This window comes from Blennius ocellaris (assembly GCF_963422515.1).
Source record: "Blennius ocellaris genome assembly, chromosome: 10".
Lineage (NCBI taxonomy): Eukaryota > Metazoa > Chordata > Actinopteri > Blenniiformes > Blenniidae > Blennius > Blennius ocellaris.
The window spans coordinates 13,272,568-13,287,905 of record NC_137659.1 but is presented as its reverse complement, the minus strand read 5'-3'; the positions used below and the strand labels follow the sequence as shown (position 1 = coordinate 13,287,905).

Sequence of the window (15,338 nt, the reverse complement as noted above, 5' to 3'; positions counted from 1 at the left end):
GCCGACCACATGTTGAGCACCTATTACTCCTGGTTACGTATGTGATTGTCATGCTTCTTTTTGGGTGCCACAGAAATATCCCCACTGAGATATCCTTTATCTTTGAAGGGGGGAAAAATAAGAGCCATGCAGCCGAATGGCAGGAGATGACTTTATTTAAAGGTCAATTATCAATAGAGCTTATAGAGGCAACAACCCTGAGGTCAAAAGCAACATGCTTTTCATGTGGATGTCAATGACAGCGTTTTTGCTCACAAACCTCAGCCTTTTAAAGAGTCATCTAATTATGCCTGATTTTTAGATTTTGAAAAGGACTTGTTTTATCTTGTATATTTATACATCTGCTTTTCAGTTTCATAAAGCCACTGGAGAGGTAAAGTGATATGGCCGGTATCGTCTCCTCCTGCAGCTCTACTGACGAGTCAAGATGACGAGCAGTGGTCTGATGGGTAATTGTGTTTTCAGACCGTTATGAGGCCGGTTCCCAGTTGATTGCCGTGTTCAGTTTGTGGGATTTAATGTGTCAAATCAAGTGAAAGTGTGTGGGAGGAGGCAGGAGGACACTAAAGGCTACTGAAGGTCACACCCTTTGTCAACGGTCCTCAGTGACATTTAAGGTACATTTCAAATCAAACAATGAAAAGTGGAACAATGTAATTACAGGGATTTTGAAGAGGTGAGTTGAACCAGAAAAGGGGAGCATATATAAGCTATATTTATAGGAATGATAAGTTTTTCACCAAGTTGGCAAGAAAAGTCAAGATTAGCTTTAAAAACATGCTGAAGTACAAATACCAGAGTATGAAATGCTTTCAATTACAATACAAATTTGAATCGAGGTTTACTTCATGGCACCATATAAATCCCTAGTGTAATATCATTAGATTTAAAGAAAACATTTCACTTCTGTAGGTGAAACCCCTTTATACCGACTGCTCATTGGCCCTTAAAGACACCCATGTTCACGTTCTGCCGTTGGAATGATGTTGCAAATCCAAGCCTTATTCAACAGTATTTATTCAAGTTTATAAATTCACAAATACAACGGCACAGAAAAAGATACACATCATATTTACAAGAGCAAACAAGTGTCAAGGCCCAACTTGGGGCGGGCTGGTAAATGCATCGTTGAACTGAGGTAAAGCTCGGAGCAGACGGGCCTCACTCCCTGAAACGGACGAGAATTTCAGAATTACTCCAGTTGCCGATGCGTGCGTTAAACAGAGCCTTTTGTGCAGAAATTCCCAAACTTACTTCGCAACTTCCATCACTTTGGAGTGTCCATTGGTCTGAGTGTCCGTCGCCTTCTCCTCGTCCTGCTTCACCTTCTTGACGGCGCTCTCCTTCACGGGACTCTCGTCTGGTTTCCTCTGAAATGCGGCAGACTGATCAATTTCTACGTGAGAAATGTTAAAACCGCCGCACGACCCCGGTTTACAATCCGTACGACGGTGTTCCTGCCTCACCTTCTTTCTGACCAGGTGGGAGATGTCTGACACTGGGGCTGTGGGGGCCGATTTGCTCGGGGAGCCGAGTTTCTTGGGTGAAACGGCTGCAGCCTGTTGGAGGAAACAAAATGTAGTCAAATATTCAACCAAGCAGATTGTGTGTGTTTTTAAATTTATATAAACCGATTAGTGCACAACTTACTGCTGACGTGGATGATGACGGACCCTCAGTGGCTGCAGGGAAAGCGGATGATGTAGATGCTCCTTCCTGAATCAGACAAGTTTTTAAATCGAAAAGTCAAAACACCGTGAATCAAAATGAGACTTTAAAGCAGGACAAGATGTAGAAAACTCACCAAAAGGTTCCTCACAGCTTCCGTTGCCGTTTTCTGACTCTCGGTGGCGTCCTCCACCTTCTCCTGGATCTCCGGCAGCAGAGCCTTCAGCTCCTCCATCTCCTTCTTCTCGCTCTGCAGGGTCTCCTCCTTCTTGCTGATGATCTGCTGCAGTTTTTCTGAAAGCACAACGTCGAAGCTTCCGTTACCCGGAGGCTGCCGCCGCCCCCTCCCCCCCAGAGCATGCACCAGGGTTGCAACCGGGCAGCCCTTACCCAGTCGGCTCTTGATGACCGAGGCGGAGCTGTTGAAGGCCTCCACCGCCTGCAGGTACTCAGAGTTCAGGTTGTAGGTCACGCCCAGCTGGTAGTGGGTCTCCGCCAGCAGCCGGCTGTCCGGGTCCAGATGAGCCACCTGCAGCTTCAGACACTCCTGGAAGTCCTCCAGAGCCTGAGCGTAATTTCCTGAGATTCAGAACGTCAGTGTGAGGGAGAGGAACCAAAAGTGTGATCACACAACAAACAAAAGTCCTGTAATAACAGATCACATCTGGATTTATTTCTAAAGGTTCACATTTGTCCAACTGGTAAATAAAATGCATTATTATTATTACCCGTTTCAGTAGAAACCTCCCCCAGCTTCAAGTGAGCCTGGGCTGCCAGCAGCTGATCGTCCTTGGTCTCTTTCCTTAACAAAATAAATCAAGTTACGCTCAAATAGCAAAGCTTTAAAATATCTGCTCTCAGCTCTGATCTTTACCTTTTGTATATGACTTTAGCCAATTCCAGCATCTCCCAGGCCAGCTGCAGGTTTCCCACCTCGTCTTCATCGTCCTGAGCAATTTTTTTTTTTTTAATTAAATGGTTTAATCTGATGCTCATTTTCAGGCACTTTTAAACACTCGATCGCGTTTGGTACCTTTTCTGCAGCATCTTCGTCGTCTTGCTCCTCTGCGTCGCTCTCCATTTCCACATCTTCACCATCTTCCTCCTCGGCTAAAATAAACAGTTTTTTTTTTTTTTTTTTTTTTAGATCAAGTCCCATGAAACGGGAAGATCAGCCAGAATGAAAACTCACCTGCTTCCTCTTGCTTTTCAGACGACTCTTCTTTATCAGCCGCCGTTTCTCCTTGAGAAGCAGATTTCTCTTTTGCTTTCGTTGCTTCGGTGGGCTCGTCGTCCTTTGAAGCCGCCGTTTCACCAGCCGATTTCTCCTCCGGCAGTTTCTTCTCCGGTGATTTTTCCTCTGGCAGTTTCTTCTCCGGCGATTTCTCCTTGGCGTCATCTTTGCCTTCAGTGTCACTCTTGTTCTCGTCTCCCTTTTTTTCAGCTTTTGGTTGTTTCTCCCCGGCCTCCGTCTTGTCTGCATCGTCGCTCTGCCGCTTCTCCTCCGCCTTCTTCGCCTCCTCTTTCTCTGCCATGGCGTCGTACACCTGAACCCTCAGCTCGTCGCGGGTCTTCTCTGTCGGGAGGAATGAGAGCGTGAGGACGAGCTGCGTGACTTCACCGGTGTGAAACGGGAGGAGAAACGACTCACCGTCGAGGTTTTCGGCACTCTCAAACTTGGAATCATTGGCTTTGTCTTCTCCCTCCTCTTCCTCGGGCACCCCCTCCAGAGCATTACCCAGCACTGAGTTCTCCATCCTGCAACAGCAGCAGGCCATCAGATTAATAGATTCCACTCATAAAGCATGTTCGGGTGAATGATGATTATCCACAATTTGTACAGCTCTGGCAGGAGACAGACATTTATGAAAGATACACACATAAAAAAAAAAAAAAAAGGCCATAAACCCACCGTGCCAGTTCAAGGAGTGCTTTCCCACACCAGAGGAAAGCCTCTCCACATTCATCTGCTGTGTCTCCGTACTTCTTAGCTCTGAAACAGGAAAACAAATATGATTCATTGACAAATTAAAACAAACTCATCCTCTCAAAACTCGAGAAGTTTAGAAGAGAAAGAAATGTAAAAAAATTAAAGCTGCTGCTAATTATTCTATTAAGTCGAATTTGTTCACACCTGGTAAATAAAAGTGTATAAAAGCAAGACATACGTGCACTGTGAAGTCCAGCTTACATTTAGTGAGAAGCAACTTTTAAATTACCTCGTGTGTATGTTTTTTTTTTTTTAAACGTCACAGGAAACGCGTTGTAGTTTCTACTATAATCTCACCGTGCTGCGAGCAAGGTTAAGAAAGTGTATCGTGCAAATCTGAGATTGAAAGATTGTCTGCTGGCCCTTTTAACCGGGGCTTTCCTAGTGTGTGCCTGGACGTCACCCAGCGGATGCTTCGGTGAAATGAAGGGATGAAGCGGTCGATGGATGGATTAATGAATGAATGGATGGATGGGGGTGCAGCTGTGGCTCGTCTCCCTGAATAAAAAAGGTACTCACAGCATGGCACAGGCCTCCTGCAGGACGCTCACCGCCTCCACCGGCTTCCCCATCACCAGGTGCTTCTTGCCGGTGCCGATCAGCTTGTTAGCCTCCTCCATGTTCGCTTCGCGGGAGACAAAGCACCGCCACGCACCAGCGCAATGAACATGAATTACTTAACAGGAAATGGAAAAACGCGTTTGGAGTGCGGAGTAAACGGCCCGACGGGCGGTTCGCTCAGAGGACGACATACCTTGGCAGATACGAGGACGAAGAAGGGCTGAAGTCGTGTCGGAGGGTCTTCGAGCTCGTCTGCTGTCGCTTCGCCGTCGACCACCGCGCTCTTGTTTCAATTTGGCGCGAATTGTCCCTGCCTCTTCCGGTCAGTGCAGCACTCCGAAACAAAGCGCGGGAGATTTCTTAAAGGGACCGAGTAGCACAAGACGACGTACCACTGCCACAAAAACCACTACTACTACCGCCTACTAACATTATGCAGCTCCTTTACACCTCTAGTTTACCAAACACACATCAAATATGCATTAATGTCCCACACACATGGTATCGAAAGCCACATTTGACAACTTATTTGAGAACTGCATCTGACACTTTGACAATTGAGGTGAAAGATTTGCTGTATGGTTGAATGCAAATTATATCAAAGTTAGGAGCAATTGAAAAATCAATGAGAGGCCATATTTTGCAAAATCTTCACATAAAAAAAAATTGTGAAGTTCTCTCGAAATATGTAATATTGAACGCAGCTCGTGTTCAAAGCTGAGCAGAGGAAGTACCTGCCTCTGGGCAACAATAACAACAATCATCATCATCATCATTATCATCGTCATCATCATGCCACTCTGCAGGATGTTCTACATGTCTAATGTCCAATGTTCATTTGATAGCAACAGTTATATCAGAGTGTGTGTGTGTGTGTGTGTGTGTGTGTGTGTGTGTGTGTGTGTGTGTGTGTGTGTGTGTGTGTGTGTGTGTGTGTGTGTGTTATTTTTTACAGAGTTCTTTGACCTTCACCTGGGTTCAGCTCTGACTTTCTGAAGATGGGTGGTTTGCGAAACATAACAACAGCTTTAAAATAGACCAATACAATGCATATATAAGTCGTTCTCTGCGTATCTTTGCTTCTTCGTGCCTGGATGAAAGTGTGCTGCTGTCACTTCCTGCTGTGAAGGACAGTGATCATCCAGCTCCCCTCTGAGCTCCTCCTGCTGTCTCCACAGAATTTTTTCCTCTTCAAAACAAGTCTGGACCTGGCACCCAATTAATCTCCCACTGTGACTATCCCACTCAAACCCCCTCACACAGTCATCATTAAAATACATGGCTTTAACAGCCATAATGTCATAAGAAATCTACACTGCTCTTGCACTGTGCTTTACACTTTAAAATTGATTTGATTTGATCTTTCGTGACATTTGTGCATTATAATTTTTTACGTTCTCCAAAACAGTCACGTCTATACATATATTTAAACAAATGGTAATCACAGAGCTGCATCAATTCCCTATTATTTGATTAAACAACCAGCCATTTGAAAGCCTTTTTCAATTCACATCAAATCTGCGATAGAGATGACCATATCTGTTATTCTGTTGGGCTGAATGCATCTGAATGATAGCTCCTCGAGTGCTCTTTAAACATCCAGCAGCTTTGGAACCAGCGCTGCACCAGATGCACTAATTATGGGCAGATTGTGTGGCAGGAGATGAACACAGAGCAGTGTTTGATCACAAGCTCGCCTCAGTGCTTCCAAAAGGAGCTTATTGTGTGTCCGCTCCCTTCCACCTCTTATCTGACCCTTGACGCAATGCCATGGCAACAGCGTGCGAAGACATTGGTCGATGACAGCAGGAAAAAGAGGGAGCTGATTGAGCCGACAGCAGCCCTGCCTATCCAGAGTACACAGACTCACTGCTGAAAACCACATGTTGAGCTGAATCTCTTGTTTTAAAGTGCTGTAGATAATTGACATTGATCTTTCTAAAAGGTGCATTTATTCCAATTATCTCTAAATCTGTTCTTAACTGCAGATCGCTGTAAAACAAGTCCTGGTAAAGCTAAAACAAAATAAACAAACACAAAATCGAAATCACACTGTAATTTGTACAACAACCACTCTCACTTCCCATTTCATTGCTTTTCTTTTGCTTTTTTTGTGCATAGTCATTTTCTGGCTTGAGGTTTATTGTCTCATGCTCGTTACGTTACGCTGAGGTTTACATTATATCACTCCCAGTCACACATGAGCTTCCTGAGTCTGAACAATGACCCTGAAGAGTCAACACATAAATGAACCCCTGTGAGGGTGACACTTGATTACACAGCCAAAGATGGAACAGCAGGAGCTTGGATAACACTTCCACTCCATGAAATGTGATGTAGCTACAGGCCATTCAAATCACATTTTACAGTATTAAAACAGTGCTATTTAGTTTACTCATAAAAACCAGGAAGGAAGCAACATAGAACATTTCCTTCCTCTCAAATAACACACAATTTGCATGAAGCTATTGTTTAAAATCCACAAACAAACGAAACGCACTGTGATTTGCAGAAATGCAGGAGGAAAAAGGTGAAATTATGACTCATCCAGCCCTCCAGGGTGAGGCATTGCAAACAATCATAAAATGATGGGAAACTAAGGTTGCAGCGGGGTGAATGCAATACAAATCATTGCACGTGTGTTATGATATTCCAACCTAACAGAAATGTTTTATTTCTCTTTTTATAAACCAACAGAATGGCCCTTCCTTGTGTCAAGGAACGCCTGCAGTTCCTCAGCCCAGTTGTTAGGTAAATATAGCAGTGGTGAGCGGGGAGGATATGACAGAGAAAAATGTGTTCATGTAGCCATCTGGATAAGTACAAGATGTTGCAACAAGGTACCAGACGAAGAGCAGGGAACTTAGAATGTTGGGTTGGGGTAGAAGGGAATTCAAAACCTATAATTTTGACGAAAACAATTCAGAGTACAATAAGGGCAGTTGTATTGCCTGAAGCTGATGCTAAGAAATTACTTACTGGAGCATCAACACTAACAAGTGTTTAATCATAGACCATGGAGATTAACCATAGAGACCAAGTCAAGACCATGATCTTGAAAATGTGGGCTCGAGAACCGGACCGGTCTTGAGTACGTCAACACCAGATAGAGAGGCCATATGAAATGTGAAAGTGTGACTTCTTGTGTGCTGGTGAGCCAACTGAAAAAGTCATATGACAAAACCTCATGACTGTGTGTATTTCTCCTGAATTGGAGAACTGAAAGGTTTGCATTTCAGATTAATAAATCCAATGAATCCAATGTTATAAATAAAGGACTTGACTTGAATGCAACACAGTGCCAAGAAGGAACTGAGTTCTATAGATAAGACGCTTACACAAATGTGTCTTTACGATGTAACATTTCCTGAAAGCAGTTTCTTCCGTCTTCCTTCTCATCCTTACGATGTGGATTTCACAAGAGGAAAAGTGCAGAGTCATGCTGTATAGAGGAGTGGGAGTGTGTGTCTGTGTTGAATGACTGAACTGGAATGAGCTGGAGTCACGTTCCCCGCCGTGATCTCGCGAGATGTGACTTCTGTATAAAAGCCTTTTCTCGAGTGGGCTCGGTCCCACTCTGAGCTCCGCCCGTGTCTTTGTACCGAAACGAGAGAGAGAGAAAAAAAAACTCAGGTTCGTGTCTATGTCTGCTTCTTATGATCTATTTGTTTATCATAGTTTGTTTATAAACTGCTGCTGTATTTACTTGTAAGTGTCATTTCCACGGCAGACTAAACTTTTTGAGATGTAAAGTGATGCAACAAGTGTTTCAAAACTAAAAAAACCGAGATTATTTATTTAATCATGATCAAGTTTGAGACAGTTATTGATTGTTGGTTCATGTTTATGTTTCATGCTTAAAATGTAGACTTATTTGCCATTTTCTGTATCTTCAGAAAATTAATTTCTGTAGAAAACCTTCACCTTGTTCGTACGTTGACATTTTTCATGTAACTGGAGTTTAAAGAAGAAAAGAAACAAATCACGGAAACAGGTGTGGGTTTAGAGAAGTGTAAATGCTTCGTGCGTTTCGTTTGTAGAAGTGCAGGGTGTTTGAATGAAAAATGTTTGGTCCTAAATATGACTTAAATACCTGTTGAATTGTAATATAAAGACAGTGAGACATCAGGTTGTAAGGCACGAATGGTCCTGTTTAAGTTCTGTACTATTTGTTTCCATCATTAGTTAAATAGATTTTATTGGCTATTTCAAGACTACTGTAGTTACATTACTGAAAACCCAAGGGAACATTAACCTTGACCTACACATATTAATTTTGTTCACATGGATGACGAAAACGTGGATGTTTTCTGCTTCACCTTTAAGTTCAAGCTCAGCTCATAATTACTACAGATGGTTACTTTCTCTTTTATCAGTTGTGTATTTCATAGCTTCAAGTTTAATTATCTGTTTGTGAAGCTACTGAAAAGCGTGTCTGATTGTAATGATGATGTAATACACGAACAAAGCTCTATTCATAGCATGTATTATCTACTTAGATATTCTAAATGGTCTAGAATGGTTATGAGAAGTGTGTAAAGTTCTGTCAATGGTGACATGACAGGAGTAAAATAATTTAAATAGCAGGACAGAGTCAACATGGGTCTGATTTCTACGAATATACTGTAAATAATATTTTTCTTTATAATAAGTTGATAAATATCTCGCTATTTCTGCTGTCGATTAATCAATATATTGTAAAGATAGCGGTGCAGCCTAAATGTCTTGTTTTGTCTCGACACTTCTTTGTTATTAACATAATAAACTAAAGGACTGATATCCAGAGATGTTGCGCACTAATAAGAAGAAAAACACTGAAATTATATTTATTCAATAATCTATTGATAATGAATCTAACCCTAACTCTGGAAAAACAAATTTTTTATATTAATTTGTTGTTTAAAGGCAGAGCTTTAAATACTAATATTAATATTATTATTTATTATTATGATATTAATCTTGTACATGAAATGAGAATTTTAAAACAATTTTTCTGCGTCTGCAGCATATTATGGGCATATTACTGTAAATTCCGCAGTGTTTTCATTAGAAATATATAAAGAGAAAGAGTTAGTTGACTTTGCATGAAAAAAAGTCAAAAAAAAGGAAATGTTTTCATTCATTCATGACCCCACATACACTGTGAACAATAGTCTGTTATGGTTTTGATATCAGACTGTGTAACACACAGTTTTCTTCCTCTGTCCATCAGTCAGATTGAAGATGTCTGCAGGAAACGCACGTATTGGAAAGCTGGCCCCAGACTTCACTGCGAAAGCAGTGATGCCAGATGGACAGTTTGGTGACATGAAGCTGTCGGACTACAGAGGTACACCAACAGCTGGCGACTCACTTCCAGGACCTGCTTTGATGGCGCTCTCCACTTGTGATCCACTGCTTTATAATGGAATAGAATTCAGTTCATTTACACTACAGAACACAGATAATTACACCGTAATAGGGTGGTTTTACTGGCCTTATTGTTCCTCTTTCCTTCGCTGCAGGAAAATACGTGGTCTTTTTCTTCTACCCGCTGGATTTCACCTTTGTGTGTCCAACGGAAATCATTGCTTTCAGTGATGCTGCCGACGAATTTAGGAAGATCAAATGTGAGGTCATAGCCGCCTCCGTCGACTCACACTTCTCCCATTTTGCCTGGTATTCATTACACTTAAACATTCACGGCGATTGTGAGCCTTTACGTTCAGAAAGATCTCACATTTTCTTTGTGTGCTCTCAAAGGACCAACACACCACGTAAGCAGGGCGGCCTGGGTCCCATGAAGATTCCCCTGGTGTCTGACACGCGTCGCACCATTTCCACAGACTATGGCGTACTCAAGGAGGATGAAGGCATTGCCTACAGGTTTGCTGAACATCCACCCTTCTATATATCTTTTGAAATCCAATTGGGCAAGCACAATCGCTGCACACAGACTCACACCTACTTGCAATTAAGATTAACTAACCAATCTAACTTAATATGCATGTCTTAGGACTTTGGGAGGCGATTAGCGTACTCTCTTTTCCCTCTTATTGTGAAAAGTTGTGCGTTTGGTCAACTGTACTTCAGTAACATTCTCAAGAGCTGATCTGTAAAGTGCTCTCTGCCTACTTCAGGGGTCTGTTCATCATTGATGACAAGGGCATCCTGAGGCAGATTACAATCAACGACCTCCCGGTTGGACGTTCTGTTGAGGAAACCTTGCGTCTGGTCCAAGCCTTTCAGTTCACGGACAAGCACGGAGAAGGTGAGTTTCCGCTCCTGTACCTCTGTGGCACTGTGAAGTGATCTGTGATAGGAAATAAATATAGATCTTACATGCCCAATTCTGTTCTCAAGTATATAAAAGTGGAGTGTACTTGGTTCAGGCAAAGAAATTACAGTTACTGGAAAAACAATATTTTTAATGCTTAATTGAGTACAATCTGCTTCTGCACAGATGAAATCGATAAACCACAAAGAAAAATTAAACTATTGTTTTCAGGCAAGATAAATACTTTGAGCAAAACATTATATTGGCTGTTTAGAAAAGAAGAAGTGCCCTAAAGGCTTACTGATAGTCAGGTTAGTCAGGCAAAATGTGGGATTTGGGAAGAGTCTGGAACAAAGACGTTTTACACTGTATACCCAAACCTTTGCCATACTGACCAGTTTACTATGTAAAGAAGTCCTTGTTTTAAACTGTATCCTGTGAAGCATGTGGATGTTTTATCTCTTGGTCAGGACTCATTACAGGTTTATCTTTTCAGTCTGCCCAGCCGGCTGGAAACCAGGAAGCGACACAATCAAACCAGACGTCCAGAAAAGCAAAGATTTCTTCTCCAAGCAGTAATGAGCCCAAACCTCGAGTCTGCTGCCTGCTGTAGGGAGATTTCATTTTGTGATTACATTTACAATATACGAGCCACTGTGCCTGTGGAGGAGTGTTGAGGACCTGGTTCTTTCATTCATCGATGTTGTGTTTGTGTTCTGTCTTGTGTTGCCTGAACAATGCACTCGTGGCAGGAGAATTTCACTGAGCATTACACTGTGGTAATGCCAACTATTGTCATTCCTTAATAATGTTAGTTACACAAGACCTAAAAGCCTTTATTTCATTATTGTGTTTTTTTTTACAGTGCCCAACAAACGTTTCACATCTAAATAAAGAGTGCTGAAAGCTGCTAAGATTGTATCAGTTATTTCGAAATATATTTAGAAGGTTGTATCATCTTGATTCAGCCATCATCTACCCTTCCCACTACACTTGACGTTGAACAAGACTCATTGTGAATTTAAAGTAATTTCCCTTCCAAAAGTGGTATAAATTTGTAATTTGACGACCAGGCAAATATTATCATTTGAATAACTGAACTACTGTCCAAACAAAGCTGTTGTTGATGTGTTTAAAGATAAAATTGAATAAAATATTTCCGCTTGCCTTACAGTTCATGCATAACATTGTACATGTCTCAGGTTGAGTCTCCCAACCATTGTGTGAATAATGATAAATCAAAGTGTCCGTTACAGATTTGTTACTAGTACTTGGCTTCAGTCCAAATCCATCTTGAACCTAAATGCTATTGACGAGAACACGTGTGTTGTGCTTGTGGGAGTAATCGAAGCAAATGCAACACAGATGACATAGATCTTCATACTTTTTATTGTAAGAAAAAGAAAAAAAATATATGCTTGATCATTATATAAGACAGTTGACCTCAATATTCCCCCCCTTAGCACTCTGGCCTTAAAGTGAGAAGGTTCATGTGTAGAGTTTTTTATGTTCTCCCTGTGTGTGTGAGGGTTTCCTCAGGGTAATCTGTTTTCCTCCCACAATGCAAAAGCATGGATGTGAATATGAGTGTGTTCAGTTGTCTGTTTCTCTGTGCTGGACCTGTGATGGACATCTTCAGCACATTACAACCCTGCATGGGAGAAAGCAGTAAACAACATGGATGGATGGATGGATAATATGATAAACACTTTCCTCAGGTTAAATAATGTAAGTAAAGCATTCACCTGTCAAAACCAACCAAAATCATAGCCAGAACCTGTATTAAAAAGTTAGGCAGTTCAGTTCAGTAGATTAATAAACACATATGAATACATAAAAGAACCATATATAGAGAAAGACAAGTATATTTGAGAACGTAAATACTGTAAAAACAGAATAGTTTAAATCACACAGTTAAAAGGGGGGCGTCAGAAAGTCATTGAAAGTCGGAAGTTTGGCTTTATATTTATTTTTTTTCCATCCAGCCGCGGGGTTCGAACCCGTGACCTCCCAAAGCCCAATTACCTCAGCTCAACACCTGCATGCCCCCCCCCCCACCCCCGCATTAAATGACGTCATTGCGTTTTGTGCGGGAAAAACGAGTATTTGACACAATCGCGCCTCTCCCGGTGAGTTTAGCGTTTTAATTTGACCAAATTAACCCACAGGGTAGAGAGATATTGAACCAGCACTCGCCGAAAGCAGTTTACATCTCGGACTAAGACGTATTGGTGACCCGTTAGCTCGGTCTGTTAGCCGGAGCTAAAAATGGCTTCTCTGGAAACGATGGTCAAACAGCAGGAGGCCACGGCTGAGGTATGAACACAAAACAAACGCTAATAAACAACTAATGCCTGCTTATTAGCTGTAATCTCTACCTTCACACCGTGACGTGACCGGCAGTTGCGGTTGGTTAAGGTCAGTTTTGCCATTTAAATTTGTGTTTTGTTGTTTGTTTGTTTTTAATAGTGGAAAAACTTTTTCCCGAATGACTTAAAAACCAAGCAGGAGTCTCTGGTCTTTGTCAAGCGGATGATGGCCGTGACTGTGTCCTACATCACCTACCTGAGAGGGATCTTCCCCGAGGAGGCCTACAGGTCCAAATACTTGGAAGGTGAACAAATACTATAGTGATAAAGGATGTTTTTACACACTCACGTGCAGAGTATTTCACTCTTTATCATATTCAGTAACTGACTTTCACATTTCTTCCGGTTTCTCCTGAAACTGAGCTTAAAATTTGACACTATAGCCATAAAATACTCGATTAAATAGTCAAGACTAAAGAAGGATGCCAAGTTAGATTTTCATTTGTTTGAGTCAAGGCACCTTATTGATGTTTATGTATTAAAAAGTGCTTGAATGTGCACTGTCAGAGACTTACCAATGCTACTTAACCATAAATAGGAAACAAGTGATTACAAAGCCATGTTTTGTTTGTTTTTCTAAACAAACCATGATTGAATTTATACAATTTGGATTTGGGATTCTAAAGATTATACCCTTAAAAAGGGTTGCATACTATGTGGTTAAAAGGTAATTTTTTTCATTTTTAAGATCATTACAATAACTGAAGATCAATTTAAAAACTCAACTGAAATGATAAACTGGTAACAACTCCAGGTGTATTTGACATCCATAAAATCTCCTTTTAATGGATTTTGAAGAAAACAAAAACCAAACAAAAAAAACATGTTGTAATAATGACAGTGAAAAATTCATGTATGTGTTTCGAAAACAGATGTGTGCCTCAAGATTTTGCGGGAAAACTGCACGCACAATGCTGCAAACCAAATTGTGAAATGGTAAATATAATATCTCTATTCTATTTTGGCTGAGTAACAACGCTCAGTTGCAGAACAGCAGATCCAGTGCCAATGTGTAAATATGCAGTATTTATCAGCAGTTGATGTTCTTATGTTCTCCCCAAATGGTTTACCCAGGATGATGGGCTGCTTTGACGCATTAGAAAAGCAATATGTAAGTTTATCACACCTTTTTTTTATTACTTTAAAAATGTAATATTGTGTGTGGTGATTTGGTCTTTTAATTGTCACTTATTCTTTTTGTTAAATGCTTCTGTCTGGATCCTGAAAAGCTCCAGGTTGTGTACATCGGGGTAAGTAAATCACATGACGACTGCTGTATTTCGTGCTGATTGTATTTACAGTGTTGGTTATTTTTCTAATTTAGGTCTACACCAATCCAGATGAACCAGATGTGAGTTTAAAAAAAAACAAAAAACTTTCCATTTGTAAAGATTTTGAAGTTGTTCGCGTGATCACCTTTGTGAAAGATTCTGACGACCCGGTCTGGCTTTGCAGTGCATCATTGAGTCCTACCTGCTCAAGATCAGATACTCTTCCCAAGGTCCAGAGCTCAACATCGTCAGGTTCGAATAGCCCCGTGCCTCACATGTATACGAAGTGCTGCCAAGCGGTCTGACTTTAAATTGCTACCGAAATGATACGACAGGAACGACGGTGTGGAGATGGAGGTGAGTCTGGACGAAACCAAGCAAGCCTCTGTGGTGCTGATCAGGAAGCTCTACCTGCTGATGCAGAACATGGAGCCCCTCCCCGACAACGTGCACCTCACCATGAAGCTTTACTACTACGATGACGGTGAGATGCGTTCGTGTGTCATTCAAGATTCATTGAAGAGTCTCGCCGTGACTTCCAACACACACAAAAAAAAACAAACCCTCACATGCTGCTTATCTGTCAAAGTCACCCCGGTTGACTACCAGCCGCCGGGCTTCCAGGAGGCACAGTGTGACAGCCTGTGGTTCGAAGGCCACGCCGTGCACTTCAAGGTGGGCAAGGTGCAGACGGGCTTCCACTGCTTCAGTGTGGATGTGTTGGTGGAGCAAGGTCGGGTAGAGCAGCTGCAGAGGAGGGAATCCAAGCAGCTTTCTCCAAAGAAAGACACGGTAAAGGCGAGTTTCATCACGTTATCGACTCGTTTCTCGGCGGTTGCATTTTGTGAATATGTCGGCTCATCGCGACGTTTCCACGCACCTGCTTACAGGATCCCTGCGGGAAAATACACAATGACGAAGATTTCCCTTCGGAAGACGGTGAGGCTGCATGCTGCAACCGGTAATAGCGAGATTTAGTCAACAAAAGCTTTAACCGGCTGCTGTTGTTTTTTTTTTTTTAACAGAATCGGCACAGTTCAAGAGACCAAAGGCCCGAGTGGTAAAGGTACATTTATACTCCACGTATGGCTGCAACATAAAGATTGGAATCCGTTATCACCACCTGTTTGTCTGTTCCAGCGAAAAGCCCCTGCCAAAACTCTCGTGAGGAAGAAAAGAAGCTCTTAGTCAACAAGAGGAGTGCACAAAAAACAACAACATAC

The 15,338-nt window shown here is 41.8% G+C and overlaps 3 protein-coding genes across 3 annotated transcripts; 2 read left to right on the top strand and 1 right to left on the bottom strand.

The window, feature by feature from the left end:
• Positions 1 to 1,045: 1,045 nt before the first annotated feature.
• On the bottom strand, positions 1,046 to 4,506 carry LOC308135007 (histone-binding protein N1/N2-like). Its single transcript, XM_080502871.1, has 14 exons — positions 4,413 to 4,506; positions 4,178 to 4,283; positions 3,581 to 3,661; positions 3,320 to 3,426; positions 2,861 to 3,244; positions 2,702 to 2,778; positions 2,543 to 2,616; positions 2,397 to 2,470; positions 2,059 to 2,247; positions 1,805 to 1,962; positions 1,651 to 1,716; positions 1,467 to 1,559; positions 1,255 to 1,370; positions 1,046 to 1,168 (listed from the first exon to the last, which is right to left on the bottom strand). The coding sequence occupies exons 2-14, from the start codon at positions 4,276 to 4,278 to the stop codon at positions 1,162 to 1,164; spliced, it is 1,527 nt and encodes a 508-aa protein (XP_080358997.1). The 5' UTR covers positions 4,279 to 4,283; positions 4,413 to 4,506; the 3' UTR covers positions 1,046 to 1,161.
• Positions 4,507 to 7,769: 3,263 nt separating this feature from the next.
• On the top strand, positions 7,770 to 11,385 carry prdx1 (peroxiredoxin 1). Its single transcript, XM_080503146.1, has 6 exons — positions 7,770 to 7,852; positions 9,432 to 9,548; positions 9,724 to 9,877; positions 9,962 to 10,084; positions 10,339 to 10,469; positions 10,972 to 11,385. The coding sequence occupies exons 2-6, from the start codon at positions 9,443 to 9,445 to the stop codon at positions 11,052 to 11,054; spliced, it is 597 nt and encodes a 198-aa protein (XP_080359272.1). The 5' UTR covers positions 7,770 to 7,852; positions 9,432 to 9,442; the 3' UTR covers positions 11,055 to 11,385.
• A 1,358-nt stretch (positions 11,386 to 12,743) lies between these two features.
• zte38 (zebrafish testis-expressed 38) lies at positions 12,744 to 15,283 on the top strand (the record flags this gene model as incomplete). Its single annotated transcript, XM_080503042.1, has 11 exons — positions 12,744 to 12,791; positions 12,945 to 13,089; positions 13,717 to 13,780; positions 13,919 to 13,955; positions 14,074 to 14,094; positions 14,169 to 14,195; positions 14,300 to 14,367; positions 14,451 to 14,599; positions 14,705 to 14,907; positions 15,006 to 15,076; positions 15,256 to 15,283. 11 exons carry the CDS (start codon positions 12,744 to 12,746, stop codon positions 15,281 to 15,283), a joined length of 861 nt encoding a protein of 286 aa, XP_080359168.1.
• Between the last annotated feature and the right edge of the window lie 55 nt (positions 15,284 to 15,338).